This window comes from Enhydra lutris, unplaced genomic scaffold (genome assembly GCF_002288905.1).
Source record: "Enhydra lutris kenyoni isolate GAN:26980312 unplaced genomic scaffold, ASM228890v2 scaffoldscaffold25, whole genome shotgun sequence".
Taxonomy (NCBI): Eukaryota; Metazoa; Chordata; class Mammalia; order Carnivora; family Mustelidae; genus Enhydra; species Enhydra lutris.
In genome coordinates, this window is record NW_019154109.1 from 4,806,623 (window position 1) to 4,825,440 (window position 18,818).

At 52.0% G+C, this 18,818-nt stretch overlaps 1 protein-coding gene across 1 annotated transcript in view; it reads left to right on the forward strand.

Moving 5' to 3' along the window:
* LOC111151134 (plakophilin 1) overlaps nucleotides 1-6,245 on the forward strand; it is a 47,443-nt gene extending 41,198 nt beyond the window's left edge. The window contains exons 10-14 of the mRNA XM_022508921.1: nucleotides 53-206; nucleotides 580-766; nucleotides 1,374-1,458; nucleotides 4,405-4,511; nucleotides 5,700-6,245. Of these exons, the coding sequence (XP_022364629.1) occupies nucleotides 53-206; nucleotides 580-766; nucleotides 1,374-1,458; nucleotides 4,405-4,479 (501 nt within the window). The 3' untranslated portion in view covers nucleotides 4,480-4,511; nucleotides 5,700-6,245. The remainder of the gene's footprint in view (nucleotides 1-52; nucleotides 207-579; nucleotides 767-1,373; nucleotides 1,459-4,404; nucleotides 4,512-5,699) is intronic.
* The last annotated feature ends 12,573 nt before the right edge of the window (nucleotides 6,246-18,818 follow it).

An 18,818-nucleotide genomic window follows, 5' to 3' on the forward strand; every position in this document is an offset into this window, starting at 1 on the left:
ACGGTGCCTGGGAAGCCACAGGCTAGGTCCTCACTCGGCCCTTCTTCCTCAGATGTCCAGCGGCATGAGCCAGTTGATTGGGCTCAAGGAAAAAGGCCTGCCCCAAATCGCTCGCCTCCTGCAATCCGGCAACTCTGACGTGGTGAGGTCTGGAGCCTCCCTCCTAAGCAACATGTCCCGCCACCCCGTGCTTCACCGCGCAATGGGTAAGCGCCCTCCACAACATCTGGTCAGCCCTCTCCCCCCCGGCCCACCGGCTAGGACTTGGCAGAACCCCGCTTTCCAGAGCCTGCTGGAAGGTCCCCCTCTAAATTTTCCCTCGCATTCCAAGGGGGGAGACTGGCCCACGAGGGGCATGGAGGTAGGAAGGGGCAGGTCCCCTGGAGATGGGGGGGGTGCAGGTGTGCAGAGGTCCCATCTGGGTCCCAAGCCCTGACTTGGAGCTAGAATGGAGCCTTGAGGGGTCACCTGTCTAGGAATCTGGTTGAGGGCAGCCAGGACTCTGGCCCCAGGAGGGAGCCCCTCAGCTTCTCTCTCCCTCAGTCATCTGAGCCCGTGCCTTCCACTGCTTTCTCTCAGGGAACCAAGTATTCCCAGAGGTGACCAGGCTCCTCACCAGTCACACTGGGAACACCAGCAACTCAGAAGACATCCTGTCCTCGGCCTGCTACACCGTGAGGAACCTGATGGCGTCCCAGCCGCAGATGGCCAAGCAGTACTTCACCAGCAGCATGGTCAACAACGTCATCAACCTGTGCCGTAGCAGGTGGGCAGTGGGCGGTCTCCTCCCCAGCCCCCCACACCCCCTCACCCCTCACCCCCGCCCCATGCAGAGCAGGCTGTCTTGCGACTCCTGCAAAGTCTCAGAGGCAAGGCGGAAGCAGCAGCTAGAATGGACAAGAGAGCCAGGGCGTGGGAAGCTTGGATGCAGAGAAGTTCCAGAAGCCAGGAGCACTGTGGGGCTCAGTCCAACAGGCAGGCCCTGGGGCTGCACAAAGGGGACAGAGGCAGTGTGTTCTCCACTGCGGGTCACCAGAGGACATTGGGTCCTTAGAGCATCAGCAGGAGGCATGGAGCAGCAGACCCCACATGGGGGAACTTTATTCTGCTCCAGGGGACTTTCTCCTCCCAGGACAAGGGCTGGGGGACCTTCCCCCTTACAGCCCGCAAGGAGAATCCTAGGACACCTCCAAGTGGGCGGGGCCGTGGGGTCGTGCCCACTGCACAGAGCGAACCTGATGGGGCTCCTTTCTCATGCACCTCTGGGGCCTCCCACGTCTCTAAGACCTGAAGGGGAGGGAAGGAGGGAGGAGGGGGCTCATTCTCAGGCCTCCCTGAGTCTCACCCCACAAATGAACTTCCTGCCTATCCAGTGCCTCACCCAAGGCTGCAGAGGCTGCCCGCCTCCTCCTGTCTGACATGTGGTCCAGCAAGGAACTGCAGGGAGTCCTCAGACAGGTAAGGGCCAGCACTGTTGACCCCTCCCCAGGAGGCTCTCCTGCACTTCCCCTGCACGGAATCAAGTCCGAGTGGGGCAAGGAGAGAGAAGCAGAATGGTCCGCCCCACCCCATGGGGGAGAGGGAGCTATACTCCAGACAGAATCAGAACTAAGAGACCAATGTGCGTGATGATGAACTTGATCACACTCTGAACAAACCTTTAGGCTAGAATTCTGGGAGGATGCCTAGTGCCCGGAGGGCAGAGGGAATTGAGGAAATGTGATGTGCTCTGTGACTGCAGAGGTAGGTTTGGGCTGATTACAAACCCCTTGAATCTCTGTGAGAGTTTGCCTTTAGCACTGGGGAGCCATTGAGGATTTTAGGTAGAGAGTGTCATGATTAAAGCAACACTTGGAAGTCTCCCTCATCGCCAGGGGCAGGGCAGAGGGGACCAAAAGATGCTGGGGCAGCTGTATTTGTCCAGTGGTGACCCTCGCTCCTCTCTGTTCTCAATGCCTCCCAACCTCGTCAAACACAAAGTCCTACCTTAGGTCTTAGTTCACCAAACCTCTCCACACTGGCCGTTCCCACTCCTGCGGCCACCATTCTTTAGACAGAGATGTCAGCAGTGGTGAGGCCAGAACAAGGACAGGACGCAGAAGAGACAGACCGGCCAGACTGACCGTGCTCGAGTGCAAGCCTGGAGAGCCTGTGGCCACATGAGCAGAAAGAGATTGGTTGGGGAGAGGCCAAGTAGGCTTTGTGGGGAGAGGGAGAGCAGTCCCAATTTTAAGAGGTCAAGTCTGAGGGGATTGGATTGGGGCGCGGGGGTGGGACCCGAGGAGAGAGGCCGGGCTCCCACCCAGACAGGAGCACAGGGCAGGTGGAAGCCCCAAGAGCAGGCAGGACCATCATGGGTCACAGGTACATGGGTGAGCCTTGGAGAATAAGGGCAGAAGCTTGGAGAAGACCCTCACCTAGGGGACAAGGATAGCGAAAGACCAGGGAGCCAGGAGGAGCTGTACCACCTAGCCAGGAGGGGGCTGCAGCCCATGTGGGAGGAGAAAGCCCAGGAGCAGGAGCAGGTGAGTGGCAGTCCCGAGGACCACCGAGGCAGCTGGGAGGATGGAAACCAGGGAGGCCCTTGGATGTGGCAATCTGAAGTCCCAGGCCATGGTAAGAGCACTGTTGGCAAAGCAGGGGGAGCCCTTGGGGTCCCTGCCATGGGCAAGGAGGGATGGGGATGGGGAGAGATGGAGGAGGGCAGAGGGGAGAACTGCTCTCCTCAGTGTAGCCCAGAAAGGGGAGAGACAAAGGCATGGGTAAAAGGCCCCTGTTTAATGACAGAGGGCCCAAGCATCTCTGTCATGAGATGAAGAATGGGCAGAGCAGAAGACAGTGAAGGGGCAGGAGGATGAGGAAGACCACAGAACAGAGAGGCCACAGAGGGTCAGGGATGGCCTGATCAGGTAGGAGAGGAGATGGGAAGACACCTGCCCTGGTGCAGAAGGAGGAACTAACCCTTCCTCCAGCAAGGCAGGGAGACAGGAAGGACCAGGTGGTCATGGTCGACTGGGGAAGTCTGAAGGCCACGGCCAGTGGTGGTCCATGTCTTCTGTTGGACAACCCAGTGCTCTTTCCCAGCAATACTATGGTGTGGGCAGGCTTGGCCATATGGCAGCTGCCAGGGAGACTCCATAGAAGGGAGGTAGGTAAAGAGACTGGGTGAGAACTTCCTCAAGCTGTTCCGTAGTGGTCCAGAAAGTTCAGCTCACCCAGAAATACTGACACGACACCCACCCTAAGGCACCCAGAGAGTCCCCTTGCCAGCATGCTTGTGTTCAGCGTCAGTGGGAACCAGCCTCGTCATCCAGTCCCTGTGGCTCCCTCTTAGCCATGCTTCACAGCAGCTTGGACATGACAAGGGTCGTGTTTCTGTCCCCAGAGCTCCCGCACTTGCACTGCCCACTGGGTCCCTGCAGCCACAGTGAAGCCGACCATGAGGCTTGGTGGCATCCCACAGAATGGGAGTTTGCCTTGATGCTGTGGGTCAGGGCAGGAGCAGGGCTGGGACCCAGGAATTCCCACTCCTGGGCTCTTTCCACCAAATCCAGCCAAGCTCAACAGGAACGAGCAAGCCGATCTGTGTTGGAAAAACCAACGTCATATGATTCAGGCCCAGACCAAGTAGGCCTCGGGCTTTGAACCACCTGGTGTCTAGATCCCTCATGTTCCCACAGGCCAGTGAGAGCTGACAGACTCTCAGAGCCCTTCTCAAGGGCGTCTGGGCCCCGTCTGCTGTCCCCATGCACTCCAAAGCATTTATTGAGCACCTGCAGCATGCCAGGAGACATAACAGAAACAAGATTCCGTCACTCCCCAGCAGGAGCTCAGGGACTGGTGGGGCTGCAGGTGGGAGAGCAGACAGGTAAACCGAGCCCACGGCGCGGCGGCTCCTCGCTACCAGCACCAGACACCTCTCTGGTAGATGTGTCCTCGTTACCGAGAGCTCGGTCAAGACTTGGGAAGAAAAAAAAAAAAAAGAAAAAGAACAGGGACAGTCAGAAGGAGGAAAAACAAACAGCTTTTCTAATCTGATTTTGGTTATCGTTCTGTGTATAGAGTAATGAATAAGAGCTTAAATCCTTATGCCTTAATTCAGATTTCTGCGGATCTGCCTAGGAAATTCGGAAGCGCTGGTGGGAGCCCAGACACCCAGACAATTTACTGACCCATGGATGTCAATGGCCTTATGTTTGGTTGCACATTTAATCAGGCCAGGTTTAGCCCTGACACATATCTAATGAATCCAGAGGGCTCTGGCTCAAGGCCAAGGACACTCTGGGAGGGCAGTGTCTGGCTCAAGGCCAAGGACACTCCGGGAGGGCAGTGTCTGGCCCCATCGGAAGTCACATACTCTAATCCTAGAGTATTTCACGCAGTCGCTGTTTCTTTCCCCTGCAGCAAGGCTTGGATAGGAACATGCTGGGAAGCTTAGCCGGGCCCAACAGCCTCAGGAACTTCACCTCCCGATTCTAAGAAGGGGCTGCCCCAGCAAGTACGGATCGCAGGTAAGGATTGGCTCCCCCAGGGCAGAGGCACATCCAGGACACCTGCAGCAGCCTCAGCTGGTCTCAGAGGCATAGGCCAGGCCTGTGCTCCCCAGGGGCACAGAAGAATCCTTTGATCTGGCAGATAGCCTAACTGTGGCCGACACAAGTCCTGTGATGACAGCTGTATAGGCTACTCAGCCAGGGCGCCATGGGCTGTTCCACTACAGTACATTAGGGATATATGATGTCCTGATAGCATCAGCAGACCAGAGGTCTGGGCAGAACTTCTAGGTACGGCTGTGTAGGTTACGCACTGCACAACCTAGGTGGTGCCCTACATGTGGATATGGTATGAATGCCCCCCACCCTGCAGTGATACAATATGTCAGTCTGGGTTTGCACACCTACAGCTCACTTTCTTATCCTTTTCATAATTCACTTTCCAGTCTGCACATGCCTAATGTGGATAAGCTTGTTTCCAGCTGCTGATTCCAGGGACCAAAAACTCAGAACCAGTATCTATGACAAAGGCCTGCAAGCCTTAGCTTCCAGTGGCATCACCTGGTGCTTCCTAAAACACACACTCCTGGCCCCAATCCCAGCAGTTCTGACTCTGGAAAGTGCATTACTAAACAATCATCCCAGGACTTTCTGAGGCAGGTGACATCACCAACCTTCCCTAGAGGGTCACCAGAGATGGCCCTGATGTGGAGCCATCTGCAGAGAGCCAGGGGCGAGGACAGGGCCTCCTGAGCTGAAGGAAGCTTCTCAGCACCCTGGCTCTGTGCCAGCATGCCATCACCTGAGGAGGGTCCTGGTGGGGGAGGTGGCTGTGACCGTGGTCCAGGCAAAAATAAATACGTCAGACACCTTCTCCTGGCAGAAGAGCTTCAACAACATGAGGATGGGAAAAGAGAGAAGACAAAAGTCAATAGATTCTCAGCAAGTGACATCTGGACCCTCAGCACTGTGCGGGGCCCGGTGCTGGCCCAACAGGGTGGGCGTGGTGGGAAGGAACAAAGCCGACACACTTCTGGCTAGCAAGAGCGACCTACAAATGTGTCAAGGGCGACTTGGGAATGCCCTGGCTGGCCTGGGGAAATATCCTTGGGGTTGTGGGTGAAAAGGGGGGGCAGCATTGGCTAGACCTACTGGTGTGGGGGTGTCTCCCTGGAAATGCTAACCGGAAGACCTCTCCTTTTCCAGAAATGATACAATCCAGCTGAGACGACCTCAGGCCTTGCTGGAAGGGTGATTCTTCGCACCCTGTGCAGTTTTGGAAAAGTTCCACTGCAATTGAAAGCAAACCTCAAAACTGTGGCTGATGAAAATATTTTTAGATTTTTTTTTCCTTGGGGGAACTGGCAGGCAAGGGGGGTTGGGAAGGGTGGGCGGGGGGACTTTTCTTGAGTTAAAGGGGCTTATGTTTCATGTCAATACTTCTTTCGCTGAGAAATGGTATGTATATATATATATGTATAATGTAAGTGTGTGTGTGTGTGTGTGCACGCGCGCATGCTTGTGCGTGAGTGCCTAAAAGCACGACCACAAACTTCAAGGAGCTAAGTAAGCTGTTTCTGCCGCTCATGAGGTGGTCAAAAGAACTCTCACTCTCCCACATTTCCTCCACGACTTGCGCTCTTGGTTGAGCTGTCCGTAGTTCCCAAAATGTGTCATGCCAGGGCAAGGGGCCCACACCAGGGTCAGGTCCACGAGAAGCCTAGAGGGAACCATCCCTGGGGCAAGGGGAGGTGGGAGAGGAGCGTAACCGGGGCCGGGGTCCTGCCGGAAGGGAGGCTGGCAGGGCTGTTGAAGTTCAGTGTAGCTCATGGGAAACTTTAGTTGTCTGATCACGCCTCCCTTCCCGTAGGGCCACAGGACCTGGGGCTGGATGGGGTTGGGGCTCCAGGGGACGGGCAAGGACAGTCACGCTTGCTTTGCTATCTGAAGTCTGCTCTGGGGGCGTAGGAGCCAGAGGGATGGGACTGGCCATGGTCTTGGGCTGCCATACCTGTCAGAGGGGGCTCAGCCTACAAAGCCCCTGCCTTCAGGGGCTTGTCATCTGTTTGTTTCGGGAGAAAGAAGGCAAAATGATCCTCAAAGCCAAAGAGCTATTTGGGGAATGGCTGTTAGGTCTTCATATTCCTGGTGGGGAGGGGGACAGGCTGGGTTGGACAGGCAGCCGTGCCAGGCTCCTGTGGGACAGTTGGCGGTTTGGAAGTTAACCAGGAGCCGACTTCCCTGCTGAGACCCAAGAGAGGGAGTGTTCTGGGTCTCGGGAGACTTGGAAGATGGAAATTTGGATAGACCAGGAAAGGAAGCTGGTAGCCCAAGGCCGATCCTACCTTCCCCTGAACCCCAGCCTTCCCATCTCCACTCTGTCTTGGGGAAAAGCACAGAGGATGTGATAGAAGAAGCTTGTCAGGGGCACCTGCCACCCCAAGGCCCCAGACTCTTGTGCATTTCAGAGAAGTAGTAGTAAAAGGACCTCCCGACTGCCTCATGGGAAAGCTCGCTGTCAGCAGCCCTCGGTATACGCTGTAGGGTAGAACAGAACATGGGTTCCCAAGGCTTCCTGACATCTGCCTCCGTCTCCCGTACTAACACTGTTGGTATCAGCTAGGAATTAGCTGCCTGGTCCACAGCCTTCTCTAGAAGAATAAAAGGTGCTTCTCACTCTTCTTTCCTCCTCATCAGCCTCCCAGGCCCCCTGCTCCCCACCCCGCTTTACCCCCCATCCAACCCCGCTTCTTACCCCAGCAGTCAAAACCGAAAAGTACCCTTCTGGACGAAGGATGTGCCTGCTAAGACATGTAACAGACTGCGGCCAGACCTGTGATAACAGGCCATTTAATCAGTGTCCCCTGCTGCTGTGGGTCCGCGATGCCCTTCCCCCTTTTTGCTCATGATGGAAGGCCTCCTCCTGACTCCCTCTCCCTCAGGGGCCACATGGGAGTGTGGTCCCACCAGGCCGTCCCGGGCGTAGGTTCTAGGATGACTCCTCTGGTGACCAGGGCTCAGAGGAAGTCATTTCTTTAAAAAAAAAAAAAAAAAAAAATACGTGCAGAGCACCAAGATATGCCAGGCAGTGTTATAAGCCCTCAGCATACATCCACGAACAAACAGACCACAGCCCCGTCCTCGTGCAGCTTACATTCTCAGAGAGGAAGGAGGACACATGGGGTGCTTGACTTTGGGGATCCCCCTCCCAGTGTGAGAGGATTGTCCAGTCAGGGCGAGAGGAAAAGAGCCCACGACCAGTGAGTCTGTGGTGAGTGGCCCCCAGGGAAGTGCCCCTTCCCTTAGCGCTCCCTCACTTTCTGCCACTCCGCTCCTCGGCTGGATTTGTCACCAGCTAGGGTGACGAACCAGGTGGGCCCAGCCCTCTGCCTTGGGGAGGAGCGAGCTAAGATGAACAGTTAGGCCAGACCTGATTTTGTAATCTCTCTCGTGCTTTCTCCGGCTGGCCAGCTGGGCCCGACACCTGGGCTTCTGACCCGTGGCTGTCCCTTTGGAAGAGACAGCACTGAGAGAGTCCTGAGGATGCATCTCCTAGTCAGGGAGGAGGGGTTTGCCCAAGGATGGCTTGGTATCTTCGGCCCACACTGGCCTCACGCTAGCAGAGCTGACACCCGAAGCAAGGGATTCCAATTTGGGGCCAATGAGGAAGGGCATAGACCACTCCATCTCTGCCTGTCCCGGCCCTGACCCCAGGATCTCCTGTGCTTCAGATAGATCTGGTCATTGGCTGCCAGCAGCCTCTCCAGGGGGGCGGCCAGACCAGTGTCGCAGACCCCATGCTTTCCCTCATGATGCAGTGAAGGGTTTTCTCCAGATACGGAGACAGTGATAGTCTCTCTTGTCCACCCCCAAAGCCTGGCTGAAAGGTGGAATGGTCAGGAGGAGGAAGGCTGGGAGGATGGCATGGGCAGGGGGAGATGGGCAGAAGGAAGCCCGGGGGATGGTACTGGAGGTATCCTGGAACCCATCTAGAGTCCAACCTTCCCTTTGCCCCATGTTTGTATAAGGACCTCGCACTGGCCAGGCCCAGTTTCCCTGTGTGATGCACTATGTATTTGCTTTTGTGGAAATATAGGAAATCAATAAATTGCTGGCATTTCTTTGAACTTCTTCGAACAGTGGATTATTTGGGGGTGCCGTTGAGGAAAGAAGAGCTGCTCACTCCCTCCCAGGCTCTCCTCTCACTCAGCCCGTGCCGGGCTAGGACTGAGCACCACCTGAGGGAGACGGGGACCACCACGCAAAGGCCCCTGCCCCATGTCCGCACATCTGAGCTCCACAGGGGCTCCATGACACCAACACCCTCCCTCCAGCGGGAGGGAGTACGCCCATATCACAGAGCTTGGAGAGGGAAAAGGCGCCCCACCCATGAATGCACCAGGCAGAGCAGCTGTAGGGAAAGGAACTTCAAGGGCATTAGAAGAACCCAAGTTTACTGAAAGTGCATCCTACCTGCGTCCTGTATGGGGCGCTTGGAGCATCACAAAAGCAGAAGATGCAGTGGGCCCCGGCCACAAGAGGGCCATACACCATAGACCATACACCATAGACACACATGGGGAACTTTCTAAGACACAGCTGATAAATTCCAAGTGATGGTCTGAACATAACCACTGTAGGCCATCACTGAGTGTCAGGGCCCTCTGGGCGGGGAAGGCTGAGAAAGCTGAGGAAAGTGTTAAAGAGGAGCTCTTCCCAGCTCAGAAGGGTGGTTCCTGGCACGGGCTCTCTAGAGAGCCATGACCCTGACTTTCTGGGCCATCTCTTGGCTCCGTAATGGTCAGGGCAACCTGGGAGGAGAGGCTGCACCTCAGCCCAGCGGGAGGAAGGTGGCTTGTCCATGGCCTAGATTGTTAATACACTCAGTCTGAGGCCCCGGAAAATGCCTTGAGACCTGAAAACATGTATTGGCTCTGAAGTGTGAGCTCCAATACAAATTCAAAATCAAGAAATGTCAGATGGTTAAGCTTTCCTTCCAATAGTGCACACACACAAACACACAACTTACACGTGTGCTGCTCTCTGAATCTTTGCAAACTGAACACCCCATGCAACCAACACCCAGATCAAGAACGAAACGTTACCAGCACCCGAAGTCCCCCTCAAGGCCCCGCTTGCCGAGGGTCACCACTATCCAGACTCGTAACACCGTAGAGTCATTTTGCCTGTTTGGTGCTCTGTATGAATGGAGCCAGGCTGTCGCTTGCTGTGTCCATCAGGTTCATCCATTACTATCGTATGTCACCTTCACAGCTGTGAACTTGGAAGTCCAACGCAGGACAATGCTGCAACGCAACATACGGTCTGACAGCACCATCATGGTTCTATCTAGGATTTCTAAGCATCTGGAAATAATGTATGGATTAGCCATCTCCCTTCCCCCAAAGTTCCCACATGTGGTGTGATCACTGGGAAATTAAAACTAACAGCAAAGAAGTTTCACTTCATGTGGGTGTGGGTGCATCTGATGTGTTGGCATGGCAAAGGGCTCCAAAGGTCCTGCATTGGCCATCACTGGCCAAGAGAGTGACAGGCCCCTTTCTGGCCCTTCAGGCTACTAGCTTATGAACAAGGGAGGGCCCTGGGGTCTCGGAGCAGAGGGCAGGACAAAACTGGGGGGCCACCAGGAGCAACTGGAAGCTTAGATGGTGCCAAGGGAAGGGTCCCAGGTCCTCGAGAAAGACTCTCCCAGACTCCTATGGGCAAGCTGCGGACGGCTCTCTGTCCCTAAGCCTTGAAGTCATTTCCTCCTGTCCCTTTGCAGATGGCCTGGCCTACGGCCCGGATCCCCCCGGTAGTCCCAGCTACTCTAGAGACAAAGCAGTCTTTGTGCTTCACTTCTCAAAACGCAGGTCATTCTGTTGCCCAACAGGCTCAGAGAAAGAATGAACAGAAGTTGTTAATAACAATAGTCTTTTTACTTAAGGGGCCAAAAAATCACCCCATTAACCTTTCAAAGATTTAAAGTATTCATTTTCTGTTTTGAGCTTTGCCTCATTCTAGTGAGGCAAGCAGAGCTCTGAGTATTACATTCCAGTATGTAGATTAAGAGAGAAATTGTCTTACCCAGACTCACGTTGTTAAGTGTGTGACAGAACCACAAGCATCCTCTGTCCCAGCCCAGGTGTGTACTCTGATCGACTCCCTCGAGCCTTCCCAACTGTTGGGGGCTTAGGACGGGAATAAGACCCCGATACAAAGGTAGGACTGTGCACATTTCAGCCCAGTGGTCCAGAAGCTCACGCCACCTTGAGGCACGCTAAGACTGCTCGTCGTATGAGCGTGGGTTGCTATGCAGATGTGCTGATGAGTAGAAAGTTCTGGTTTGTGGCATATCAGGTACCTGAAACCACGGTGACGATCATCTAGTCTGGGGCCACCTGGTTTGGTGGGTCAGCATATGGGGCCAATGAACCCCAGCAGGCCTGCCCTAACCTAACTGGTCATCCTTCAGACACCTGTGTCTGCATCAGCAGAGTACAAATGTCACCAAGTAGTATGTCTGCCCTCACCTCAAAGGCGATGAACCCCACAGACGGCAGATCAGCAGACACATTCCATGTAAGAAAGGGCTGCCTGCTCCCAATGTTCCAGGCCCATGAGTCAACCATTAAGAAGTTTCATGACTGGTGAATTAAAAAAAATTTCCATATTAATCAAGGCTCAAATCTCTGGGCTGTAATCCTACCCCCTCTACACAAAGCCATTAAAATCCTGCTCTCTACACCTCACTCAGAAAGGAAGCTTCCACCAGCTCTCCAAGGCCGAATGCAGCCCTGGTGGGTCATTCTGGATCCTCCCAAGCTCACATTCCTGCATTCTAGGGCCCAAAGTTTTCCTGGAGGACAGCTGGGCTGTGGGGCACAGGTGTAGACCTAGAGAGGAGTAACCTCGTATTAATTATGTCATTATGTTTCGTCTTCATAGCAATGCCACAAAGCAGGTTTGACCATCCCCATTTCACAGATAATGAAACTTGGGTTCAGGGAAGCCTAGTTATTTGTTCAGGGTCACACAGCTAGTAAGTGATGGACTCAGAATTTGAACCAAGTCTGAGGCCGTGACCACTCTTCTCCCCCGTTCGCTGTAACCGCATTTAGACAGCAGCGGCCAGCGGTTAGGCTGACTTCTTGGTTGCCCTCTCAGGACTGTCCTTTGACTGTAGTGCCTGCTCTGAGCCTCCGTAACCTGGGTCAGAGGCTAGAGCAAGCACCTGTGCCCTGGACACACACTGCTCACTTTTTCTTTTTTTAATTCAAGAAACACCTGGGTAAAAAAATTCTTGTCCTCCAAAAAGGCTCTTGAGACAAAACTACGAGTCAAACCCCACCCCCACCCCCTGCGACCTCACTGGCTCCTCCAAACTGATAAAAAGCCATTTCGCAGACAAGCTGCCAGTTCTGACTCTGAGAGAAGCCCTTCTTGTCCAAAGTTGCCATCTGTTTTTCCTTTGCCAGCCCAGAGCCGGCCCTCCGAGGACCCCGGGCCTGCCTGAGTTTGGGGCCCCCTTGGGGCAGAGCCTTTACTCTTGATCTCAACAAACCAGAGCTCCTGGGTGGCTGGACAGTCCAGCAGAGGGGGAGCTGTAGCCCCCCGAGCCAGGGGCTGGAAGGCGGGATGGCAGGGAGCGGGACTCAAGGGACACCCCGGTGTCACCATCCAGCAGCCGGGACCCACCCTTTGGAACTGGCCCTTATCAGAGAGACTGTCAGAGTTGGGAGGGACCTCAGGATTCTCCTTGTCGGGTGATTTTCACAGTTTTCAGCCACAGAACCCTTTCGGTGAATTACATCCAACATGGAAGCCTGAAGCCCCCACAGGTAAGACCTAAGCAGCCTTTCTGAAGGCGCTCCAACTGCCCACTCCTGTCTTCCCAGGAAGGGGATCCTTAGAACCCCAGGCTCCAAGGAGTTGTTGGAAAATCTCTGGTCTAGTCCAGCCCCCTGGTTTTGCAGGTGAGGAAACGGAGACCCAGGCAGGGTCACACAGAAGCTCTGGTAGCAGAACCAGGTCTAGAGCTCGGGCCTCAAATAGCAGGCCAGATCCTTTCTCCTACACTGCCCTCGCCTCCCCCACTGGACCACACATACCTTCTGGTGCTCCCCCCGACCCCCCAGTGCTCTGCTGGAACATAGCATGACACCCACCCTGGGTAACTGTAGCAGCCCATCGTCTCCTCCTGCACTAGACTGTGAGCTCCTCAAGGGCAGTGATCCCCGGCACAGAGAAGAGGCTGACAGCGTGCACGTGCACGCGCGCGCACACACACACACACACACACACACACACACACACACACACAGCCGCGTGCTGATTGGAGCATCTGTGACAGCACCTGGCACCACGTGGGCACAGAGCAGAGTCTTCGGTGTTTTTGCCACTATATGATTAAGGAGGACCTTCCTTCTAGTCACAGCATTGGTGACCAGGACACAACAGGGGACAAATTGATGCCGAGTGTCCCACATCTTAAAGAGAATGTAGAATAACTGGAGCCGGACACCAGACATTTTGAGGAAAGATGTGAGAGCTTTTAAATCATAAGACAAGGGGCACTTCGGTGGCTCTGCTGATTAGACAACTGCCTTCGGCTTGGGTCATGGTCCCAGAGTCCTGGTGTCTTTTTTCTCTCATCACTTTAAAGATGCTGTTCCAGGGCACCTGGGTGGCTCAGACCATTAAGCGGCTGCCTTCGGCTCAGGGCATGATCCCAGGGTCCTGGGATCGAGCCCCGAATCAGGCTCCCTGCTCAACAGAGAGCCTGCTTCTCCCTCTCCCTCTGCCTGCCGCTCTGCCTACTGTGCTCTCTCTCTCTGTATCAAATAAATAAATAAAATCTTTTAAGAATAAAAAATAAATAAAGATGCTGTTCCACTATCTTCTGGCCTCCGTTATGTCTGCTGAGAATCCAGCAGTCACACATACTACTGTTCCTTGTATATATCATATCGTTTTCCTCGGTCTTGCTTTCCAGATTTGTGGCTTTTGGTGATTTGACTATAATGTGCCTAAGGATGATTTTCTTTGCATATATCTTGCTTGGGATGTGCTAAGCCTAATCTTTCACCTTGTTTAGGGAAATTGGGGCCATTATTTCTTCAGTTATTTTTATGTTTCCATTTTCTCTGTCCTCTCAGACAGAGAGGACAATTACCTGTATATTAGTAGGCCTTTATATATTTTCCCACAGATCATTGTCTGTTTATTTCTATTCTCTATTCTTCAGATTAGTTCATTTTTAGTGACCTATCTTCAAGTCCACTGACAATGTTTTCCATCATTGTAAATGTGCTGTTGAGTTCATCCAGTGAGTTTTATTTCACATACTATATTTTTCAGTCTTAGAATTTCTATTTGGTGCTATTTAATACTCTATATTTCTTTGATAATATTTTCTACTAATTTTCTATTTATTTATTATTTACAAGTATTTTTTCCTTTATATCTTTGAGCAAAGTTATAATTTTTACTTTAAAATCTTTGATTTTAAAGATTTTTTATTTTAAAGATATTTTAAAAGATTAAATAAATTAATTCCACAATAAAAAGATAATGCAGTATCAGAGCGGGGTAACAAATAAAAAACGAAATAAAATAAAATTTCTGTCTGCTGGGGTACCTGGGTGTCTCAGTCAGTTGAGCATCCAACTTTGATTTTGGCTCAGGTTGTGATCTTAGGATCATGGGACTGGGCCCCATATCAGGCTCCACATTCAGTGAGGAGTCTGCTTGACATTCTTTCTCTCTCTCTCCCTCCACCCCTCCCCCCAAAATAAAAAAACAAATAAATCTTTTTTAAAAATTAAAAAATTAGGGGCACCTGGGTGGCTCAATGGGTTAAGCCTCTGCCTTCGGCTTGGGTCATGATCTCAGGGTCCTGGGATCGAGCCCCGCATCGGGCTCTCAGGGAGCCTGCTTCCCCACCCCCTCTCTGCCTGCCTCTCTGCCTACTTGTGATCTTTCTCTCTGTCAAATAAATAAATAAAGTCTTTAAAAAAATTAAAAATTAAATCTTTATCCATTTTCATGATCAGTCTCCATTTATTGCCTTTTCTTTCAAGTACAAGTTATAGTTTCTTATTTCTTATTCTGTTAGTAAATTTGGGTTGCATCCTGGACTTTATGAATGATAAATTGTATACCTTCTGGATTGTGTTATATTCCCTTGAACAGTATTAATTTTTTTTAACAGGAATTAACTGGCTGGACTCAAATTCCCTTTGTGGTGAGCAGCAGCTAAAATCTCTGTTCAATTCATTTAGTTTTGTTGGGCTGTTTGGATTCTTTTCCACACATACATAATTCAAAGGTCACCTAGAGGTTTGGGCAGAGTTTACATTCAGAATTTGTGGAACTCTCTCTGTGACTCTCCTCTCAATTTTTCCCTCCTCTGCTTTCCAACTGCTTCAAATTCTTGCCTCTAATTCTTCAATCCAGTAAGACTATGAGCTTCTACTCAAGCTTCTGACAGCCTGAATGGAGCCAACTGCAGCCGGCCATTGGGAGGAAAACTATAGAAATAGAAAACTTACTCAATGCATTGTTATTCTTCTCAGTGTCAACTCCCCTGCATTTTCTGACTGCTTTTTGGCCATGCTTTAATACCCTCATGTAGTTGTTACTTTTCATATTTTGTGCAGTTTTAAGCCATTACCTGCAAGAAAGATGATTTGATAGGCTCTACTCCACCATCACTGCAAATGGAACCTTCTGATCATCAAATTTAGTGACATGAAAGCCATTGCTGCCTCGGTGAGAGCAATTTTGGTTACATGGTAAGAGCAGAAACTTGACTAGAGTGGATTCATGAGAAAATGGGGAAAATTAAATTATGGATAGTAAATATTTACAGTTTCATGAATAGATTTGTTGTAAAGGGAGAGAGAAACGAAGTCATTTCCGGAGGTGGATGTGGTGTCAAGAGAAGCCATTTTGTGAGATAAAAGCATGTCTTCTGTGTTGATGAGAATAATTGAGCAGAGAAGGAAAAGTTGATGATACAGAAAAAGAGGGAAGAATTGCTGGCACGATGTTCTTGAACAGATGAGAGAAGATAGGACCTGTATAATGGCCTTAGATAGATTATGGACAGTTTGTCTACATGTGCAGGGGCAGGTGGATGGGTAGATGTGGTGGAGCAGGCCAATTGGAGTTCCCTTTGTTTCATTTCCATGTTCTCAGTGAGATAGGAAGCCCAATTATTATCTGAGAGTGAGGATAGAGGGGGATGTATTAGATACTTGGGAGATGGGGAGGAGGCATGAAAGAATTTTCTAGGAAAGTAGAAGAACTAAGGAACTAACAAAATATAGTAGGAATGCCGGGTAGTGCTAAGAACCCTCTTGAGGTCAATGTCATGAATTTTAAAAGAGTCAGCATAGGCCTGGATTTTCTACACCCACATTTTGCTACCACACAGCTGCTAGTGTAGAATAGGTGAAGAGTATTTAACCAGAGATTTTTCCAAGAAAGTACAATGAGGCAAAAGAGGAGTAAGGGAGTTAAGGCTGCATATAAAGGAGTGACTAGAGATGGCCCAAGAACTTTAACCTGGGCAAGTAAGGAGAAAACATGAGGGCTTTGAGAGCTGATTAAAATTAAGGCAGTAGAATGAATGGATTATAGGGTCTGAAGAATTATGGGAGTCAGAGGACTTGAGGAGTGAGCTGAAAGGTAGGAAGTCACAGAGCGTATTGCTTGAAGTGGAAAAGATACAAAGTGTCATCATTGGTAACAATAAGACGAGCTGACCGTGGGAGTGCATAGCTAAGACCAGACAGAGGAAGAATCACCGGTAGACAGGAGATCAAGGAACCAAGAGGCCAGGATATTGGAAAGATCATACTCCTGGACATTGAAATCACCAAGAATTTAAACAGAACTCATATTGAGAAAGTGATGGTGGACTGGAACTAAAGTCTTCGGGGGAATGAGGGGAATGGCCTGGGGGTCTCTAGGTGACTGCGCCAGTGGGTAGTAGCTGCACAGGTTGGTAGTGTTTAACAAAACTGAAGTCAAGGTCCAAGGCAGCCCCAGACTTTCTTCTCTCCTGGATTCTACCTATAGTAGTGTCTAGTCAATGCACAAGTATCTTCTGGTGACAAAGATGAGCTCTTCCCCAAATTCTCTAAGAGAACAACTTAGAGCCACTAAGAACAAACCACTGTTTGAGATTACAGTGAGAAGGGATCCACACTTCACTGCTGGTGGTTCAGAGCCCTGTGGGTCCAAGTGCCCGGCTGGTGGGCACGCTAACTCCCAGCAAGGCCACGGGCAGGGGCCAGTGCAGGGAGCCCAGCAAACACACTTCATTGTCAGTCTACCTGTTTATCTTGAGAAGAGAGCTGCGGAGTTTGGCAGAGGGGTGTGGGGTGCACCAGGCGAGAGAGAGGGGGGCAGAGGAGAGGGTCTGGGGCTTTGCTAGAAAGCCAGGACATTGCATCTGCTTTGCTGCACATTCAGAGGAAATGAGGCACCAAGAGGGGAGAGCCCAGACAGCAAACCTCAGACCTCTCATGGCTACCCTGAGAGCTTCTTCCCAGCTTCCCAGCATCTCCCTAGGCCTTCCTTTCTCTACTCAGAGCTCCACCAAGCTTAAAACCAGCCTGAGCCACACATATTTTGGGGTGTTTGCTTTTGAGAAACAAAAGACAAAGGCTAATGAAATCACCACCTACCCACCCATCCGAGCAAGAAACGCTAGCCTCATCTTTAATACTTCCTTTCCCATCTGGGCACCAAGCCCTTGACGGGGCTGAGATGTCACCTCCTCTCCATACCTACCACTGCTGTCCTAAACTGGGCCCCCTACAAGCCTGGTCTTGACCATTTCAAGACATCCGCACCTCCAATCGGCCCCTCCAATTCTTGCTCCCCTCGCCGACCTCCCAGCCACCAGAGTGTGCTGCCATGAGCCCAATCACTAAAAGCAATGCTGACGAAATCCTTCCTCTGCATAAAAACATCTGCCCGCTCCCAATTTTCTGCAACTAGAATTCTTAGCTTGTCACCCCAGGCTTTCCCTGGCTGGCCCCCATCCACCCTGTCTGTCTCTGGCTCCTTCCCATCCACTTACTCTCTCCACTCCACCCATGCAAGGCATCTCCCCGAACACTACATGCCTGTTTAATCCCACTGTCCTTGTGTGTGTCTTCTGCCCAGTGCACCCTCCGCCTAGCTCTGCCCATCAAAACCCTGTTTATCCTTTGAGGCCCAACTCACACGTCCTTCCCTCTGCGGGGCCTGCGTGTTTGCACCTGCGCAGAGGCCCCGATCAGGTCTTGACTTGCACACGGTTCTTTTTTTGCCCTGTGTGGAACACGGAGTTCCTTTGTGGGCAGCAACAGTGACTTACTCATTTTTATGTCCTTACTCAACACCTAGCCCAGTGTCCAGCAGGGAGCATGGGCTCTGGCCTGCATAGACGCGGAATCGAAGAGGATTCTGGGTTCATCTCGTGTTGCATGGATCTTAAAAGCCTCCCAGGCCTTCCTCCCCTCTATCTGATTTCAAAGGTCCACACTGACAGCCTCCAAGTTGGCCGAGCGCCCTCTGAGCCTCTCCAGGGAAAGTCCCCTCAAAGCTGTCCTGGCTGTTAGAGGTGTCCCTCCCATGGCTTGCCCTCGCTGGCCCTTGGCTTCCTCCCTGGGGCCTCCAGGCAGTTCTCTCAATATCTGAGCACTGCCATCCTGTGCCTCTGCGTGGTCTCATACCCAGCCTACGCCTTCTCAGGCTCTTCAGACTTTGCTTATCAGGCACGGGTTAGCTTCCCTTCACTGTCTGGGTCGCCCTCCTGGATACATCTCACGTTATCATCATCCCTGTTAAGAACTGGGGCTATGAATGGGGTCTAGGACACTGGATGTGGCCTGAGTGGTACCAGGACCGGTGGAATGAGGACCTCTCTAATTTGAGGCTCACATGTCTAGTCTACCCAGTCATCCAGCCCTGAAATCCCTGGGTTCCTGGCCTCTCTGAGCTCCCGTCCCTTGGAGACTCCCACAGAGGTCTTTCTTGACTGCGACGGGCCCAGGCCTGTGGTGGATTCTATTCTGAGTTTCCTCAGGGACCTGGGACTCATAAGGAGCCAGGAGACTGGGCATGTGTTAGCTGGTATTTGGAAATGGGATTCTCCAGTGTGGACGGATATCCAGCTTTGGAATAAATTTGTTCTCAGGTAATTTAGTTCCAGCTGGGGAAGCGATCAGAAGCCACAAAACGTGGTGTCTCAGTATAATCGTCAGGAAATCCCAGCTCTGCCACAGAGTCACTGGATGGCCTTGGGAAAGCCTCCTCACCCATTTC